We start from the raw sequence: 6000 nt of genomic DNA, 5'->3' as shown, positions 1-6000 counted from the left end.
CTTTTTCTCTTTTGTTTCTTTGTATTTGTATTACTAAAGGCATGTTATCTTTAGATTATCTTCATTTCAGTTCAGTTCAGTTTTTAAATTCCTTCTCTCATAAAATATTCATTTCATCTTAATTCAATTCAATTCAATTCAATTGAGTCAATTAGAACAGGTCCCAAATCATCTTATATTCATCCATATGCATTTTCACATGCATAAACTAGTTTGATGATTATTATCTTCGGTCGGATAGAAAAAGTATTTTCGGAATGAGAAAAATAAAAAATCGACACTCAAGACCATGCAAAGGAGCCACCACACATCTACATCCGCCACGTTCCCTACATGCACCTAGCAATTTCTTAGCTTATACCACGTTATATAAATTTCTCTTTTACATATATATGTACACCAAACTCTTAGTTTGATCAACTACAATTTAAATTCAATAGTTTGGAGTACAACAAAATTAAAGAGAGAAAAAAATGCCAGGAATAACAATAGGAGATGCGGTGCCAAACCTTGAAGTGGAGACTACCACTGGCAAATTCAAGCTTCATGACTACTTTGCTGATAGCTGGACCATTCTCTTCTCTCATCCAGGTTTTTTTCTATTTCTTTGCTGTTTTACTAACTTATTACTAGTTGTTGTAGAGCTGATCAGATCATAAGTGAGATGGGGCCGGGCTAGGCTAGTCTAGGCGAGACGAGCACCCTAGCCCGGTTTCAGCCTAAATTTAGGTATACTCGAGAGTATAATAGATTATGTTGTTATCAGATAATTTACTACCTCTGTTTAATATTTTTTTGCTGCAAATAATAAAAAAGCAAGAGGTATGATACACTGATAGTAGACAATTTAGTTGAATAAAAGAAGTGCATGCATAGATTAGTAAGATCACATTAAAAAATTTTATGACCACTTGAAAAGTTGAAATAGAGGGTCATGGCTAGCGAGTAATAGATCAAATCTTGGTTTACGTAGCCAACAATATTTTTGGGATATGATTAAGGCTTTGATTGTTGTTGGTTCTTGCTCATGTATTTATTCAATTTGAGTCATTATTGTTATTTCTAAATAAACTAATTATGTATGTATGTACTTAAAATTGTGTATTTGAACTAGGTGACTTTACACCGGTTTGTACCACGGAACTAGGAATGATGGCAGCTTATGCTGATAAGTTCTCAAAGAGAGGGGCCAAGCTTTTGGGCTTATCTTGTGATGATATTTCCTCTCACAAAGAGTGGATCAAGGACGTCGAAGCCTATTCCGTATGATTTTTTTATCATTTATACTCTTATCGTCTACACGTGTTTTAATTTCCGTTTAAATTTATTTGTCACGTTATTCAGTTTAAACTACACTATCAACGTGTCTATTAATTTAATTTAATTTGGATTGAGTTGAGGGATTACGTTTTTCCATTGATTAGGGAGGACATAAGGTGACGTACCCAATAATAGCAGATCCAAAGAGAGAGATAATAAAGCAGCTGAACATGGTGGATCCTGACGAGAAAAGCTCCAATGGACAGCAACTTCCTTCTCGTGCTTTACATATTGTTGGTCCTGATAAGTTGGTAAATTTTTCTTACTTAGCTTTCTTAAATATTATGGATGAATAGAATTATTGTGTCTTTGGATTTTTGTACATGCATTATTATGATACGATATGTAACAATTGTTTGACGAATGGGGGTAACTAGGGGCAGAGGGGGCCTTCCACCGGAGTCCTTCTTATAAAATATTGGGGTATAGGATTAGTTTTGATATTGGGATATAGGATTAGTTTTGAGCAAGAGGCAAAATATTTGAAACCTGGCCCCCTAATATTTTCCGCCAAGATTCTCCACTGATGTGGGGTGTCAAAAGACTGCGACTTCATAAAATAAATTACATGTGAATGACGCTAAAATGCATCATTTTGTAAGTATAAATTGGTAAGACTGCGACTTCATAAAATAAATTACTTGTGAATGACGCTAAAATGCATCATTTTGTAAGTACAACTATAAGTACTTCATATTACTTTGCAAAAAAAAAAAAAAAAAAAAAAAAACACTTCATATTAAAATTCTTAAGAGTTTAGCTCAGGAAAAAACTCTTTAAACAAGGAAATTGGTGTTACAAATCTAACACTGTAATAAGTATATGTCGAGTATATGTCGATTAGTTTAGCCAGTTAATAGCCTAATAACTGGCAGTAGTCTGGTACCTATAATTTGGCCTTGAATGTCTTTTATGAGTACTCCCCTTTATCCTATAAGTCTATAACAATTGATTTTATTTGTGTTAAAAATGAGTGTAGGTTAAGTTAAGTTTCCTATACCCAGCAACAACAGGGAGGAACATGGACGAAGTGGTGAGGGTATTGGACTCGCTGCAGAAGGCAACAGAGCACAAGGTTGCCACCCCTGTTAACTGGAAACCCGGCGAGAAGGTTGTGATCTCTCCAAGTGTCAACAATGATCAAGCCAAGGAGATGTTTCCTCAAGGGTTTGAGACTACTGATCTTCCTTCCAAGAAGGGCTACCTTCGCTTCACTAAAGTCTAGCCGTACATCGTCTAGCATCGTCAAGAATACGCAAGCCACAACATCCTAGCATATATATATGCATGGAAGTGTGATGAATATCGGTCTATATGAATAATGTGTTCGTAGTAAGTTACTTTTGACGAGTATAGTATGGTGCTATATATATTATGTTTTTTTATAAACGGTAAAAAAAAAAAAAAAATGTATCTTAATGTCAACCAAACTACAAACGATTGTTGTAAGTTGTATGGTATGTACCTAAGAGGCCAAAGTAGTTGTCCTTCCTACCTTTTGTGCTACATATAATTATGAAATACGACCTTGGAAGTACTAAGTACTACTTTGTTAATGTGCTATGCTGTTATTTTTATTGTTATATACTTATACATAGTCGGATATATGGTGCAAGGTATTTATTTGCTCATTTAATAATAATACATGAGTAAATAATACCCTTAGGTACATGTACTTGGGGGTATATAATAATTTTTCTACTAAAAGAGACATTTTAAATGATCTGATTAGCACTTACAACAAAATCATTAATTTTGATAGTATAAACTTACATTATATTGCTGTAAAATTTCAAAAACATAGCTAAAGTTGATTAATTTTTGCTCTACGAGTAAAAAACAAGCTTATGCACGCATGTTCAGATCATTAGAACATTTAAGTTAAGGTTTGGGTGTGAATGGAACACATTAATTGTCAAAAATAAGTCAAAAAAGTGGGGAGAAATTGCGGAATTGCGTCCCTACCTTTACGAAGATAGCGTTGTCTTTTATCTTCTGTTTATTGCAGAGTTTAGATTGAAAATAGGGCACCTTTTTGGCTTCTAGTGTGGCGAGATAGTTCCCAAGCTTGTTTTTGGTTATATGTTCAGATGCAAATTCAGTTTAGGTATGGTTGAGTACTTGAGTTGAGTGGCTCATAGGGCATGCATTTGCTCACAAGATATGGGCCACTTGTTAAGAGTAATTTTGTAGTTGCGCTTAAAATGTTATTTCGTACATATTTTTTTATTTAGTGATCGTTTGGTTGCACTTAAGATGTTATTTCGTACCTATTTCTTATCTTTGCAATTTCTATGTGATTTCTTGATTGAATGAGTATTGCTTTCTTGAGCATTAGAAGTTGTAATTATTATGTCAAATCTATTCATCAACTCTTAAAGCATTACGAGAAAATCATAGCCACTTAATGTAAATGATGTGATAAGTGTTGTTTGTTTGAATGTAAATTTTTATTTTTATTAGAAATATAAACAAAGTTATAAAGAATAGTTTGAATCTAATATAAGATTGAAGTGAAAAAATTATATTCTTAAATTGAGAGAGAACAAAATAAATTACTTGTACTTTTTACAATATATTGATTCCTCCATGGCCATGGCCCATATATCAAAGTGGGTTGGGGACGAAAAGAATACACTCCATCAAAGAAACTTTCACAAAGCTCAACGCAACACATATTCATATTATTGCTGTTCTCCAATACCACGACAACCTATATACAAATTCAACACAAATCTATGTAATTTTTCAACTTTTCACCTCTTTTTACTAGTCTAGCTTAATCATACTAATCCCTTTGTATCATTTGTAATGGTTACACTTTAGTCGTTCACGCTTGGTTAATGTAAAAATCTTAAATCTATTAATTTGCTAAATTTAGGGCATATTCGGTAAAATATAGCCGTGAAGGTAGCTGTGAGTTGTCAACAAGTTGTTAGTTGTCAACAAGCTGTTAGCTGTGAAGATAAATAATTTCCATATGAGTATTCGGTAAAGTAACAGTTGACTAGCTGTTACATATAAAAATCAACATTTTATTTTTAAAAATATAGATTAAATTTTCAGCAGTTACCTTAAAAGCTACCTCCAATTTCAAAAGCTAATTTTTCTAACTTTTCATAAAAGCTACCTCCACCACTAAAAGTTATCTTAACCATTACTTTGCCAAACACCCACATTTTGTGTCAAGTAGTGATCTGACTTGGTCAAACCACTAAAAGCTACCTAAAAGCTACTCAAAAGCTAGCGCCGAACACGCTCTTAATGTACTAGTAAAAATAATGTAAAATTTATAGTATTTGAAAAATATATTATGAAACGAAACTAATAATTACACTTTATTTACATACGGAGTAAAATCACAAAGAATATTAATTACTCCCTCCGTTTTTAAATATTTGCTCCACTTTTCTTTTCCAATTGTTTTTTAATACTTGTTCTATTTTCTTATTTGAAAAGATTTTACAGTATTTAATTACTTTCCCTCACTTAGTGGACCCACCATGAATCATATTCTATTAATTCTATATTCTCTCTCCTTTAATTCTCCCCACTACTTTTGTTTTTTACAAAAAAATTTTCCAACTACCTTACTACCTTCATATTTTATTCCTTTCTCCAATTTCTCTTAAAACTTTTTTTTTTTTGACATAGAATTTCTCTTAAAACTTCGCTAAGGGAGAAATGAAGCAAGTATTTTAAAAACAGAGGGAGTAAAACTTAATAAAAAGTGTCAAATTCAAAATGCAACCATTATACCAAAACCAGGTTCATACATTGTAAGAACCACTAACTATTTTCAGCAATAAAAATTTGATTTCAACAATTTCAAATAGTGAAATATCCTTTCAAATTCAAAATCTGGTACTAAAAACAAACCCTTTTGATGAGTGGTGAACAATCTCTTTAACAAATACTCTTAACACTTTTCACACTTTTTAACATTACACTCTCAAACAAGCAATGCATAATCCTCTCCACCCCACATCTTCCCTCACCCTTCTCCTCACCCTCCTCCTCTTCCTCCAACTCCTCACCCCATCCTCCTCGGAATGCCGCTCGCAATGCGGCACGATCCCGATACACTACCCCTTCAGCATCGACGACGGGTGCGGTGCACCGCAGTTCCGCAACATGTTCACATGCAACACCTCGTCCACTTCCCTCTTCTTCATCACACCAAATGGTAATTACAAAGTTCAGTCCGTAGACTATAAGTCACAAACTCTTACGGTTTACGACCCGGATATGTCTACATGTACCGTACTACAACCTCATCATGATGTACGTCTTACGGATATTCAGTACGCTATTATCCCTCCTTCACCTGATACTGTGTTTGCTTTATTGAACTGCTCTATTGATTCCCCGATTCTTCATCGGTTTAGCTCTCTTTGTTTTGAGTTTGCTGGTCATAAGTGTCAGGAGTTGTACTCTTCTTGTAATTCGTTTCGTATTTTTACTACTGGTGGGTTGGTTAACCCTGGTGCAAGTAATAATACTGGTCCTGCAGGGTACTTTTATGGTGGTGGTGGTAATAATAATAATAATTTTGGTTCTAATAATAATACTGGCTTTGGTGGTAGTGGCGGCGGCTATGGTGGTGGTGGTGGTAATATGGGGCCAGGAGCGGGAGTGGGTGTGGGAACTGGGGTTGGGGCGGGGCCGGGGGTGGGGAAA

General features: G+C 34.3%; 1 protein-coding gene across 1 annotated transcript; it reads left to right on the top strand.

Annotated features, from left to right (window-relative positions):
* The first annotated feature begins 432 nt into the window (after positions 1 to 432).
* Positions 433 to 2847, top strand: LOC145630494 (1-Cys peroxiredoxin-like). The gene is made up of 4 exons (XM_081682760.1): positions 433 to 591; positions 1115 to 1263; positions 1425 to 1571; positions 2300 to 2847. The coding sequence occupies exons 1-4, from the start codon at positions 474 to 476 to the stop codon at positions 2543 to 2545; spliced, it is 660 nt and encodes a 219-aa protein (XP_081538886.1). The 5' UTR covers positions 433 to 473; the 3' UTR covers positions 2546 to 2847.
* The last annotated feature ends 3153 nt before the right edge of the window (positions 2848 to 6000 follow it).

Source organism: Chenopodium album, chromosome 5 (assembly GCF_948465745.1).
Source record: "Chenopodium album chromosome 5, dcCheAlbu1.1, whole genome shotgun sequence".
Lineage (NCBI taxonomy): Eukaryota > Viridiplantae > Streptophyta > Magnoliopsida > Caryophyllales > Amaranthaceae > Chenopodium > Chenopodium album.
Note: the sequence above shows the minus strand (reverse complement) of the source record. Positions and strands in the feature narration are given on the sequence as shown.

What these genes read in the sequence shown, in the direction of transcription:
- LOC145630494 (XM_081682760.1), top strand. Translation starts at nt 474, where the DNA reads ATGCCAGGAATAACAATAGGAGATGCGGTGCCAAACCTTGAAGTGGAG. An exon ending in CATTCTCTTCTCTCATCCAG is followed by an intron (nt 592 to 1,114) that starts GTTTTTTTCTAT and finishes TATTTGAACTAG; the next exon opens with GTGACTTTACACCGGTTTGT. An exon ending in TTGTTGGTCCTGATAAGTTG is followed by an intron (nt 1,572 to 2,299) that starts GTAAATTTTTCT and finishes AAATGAGTGTAG; the next exon opens with GTTAAGTTAAGTTTCCTATA.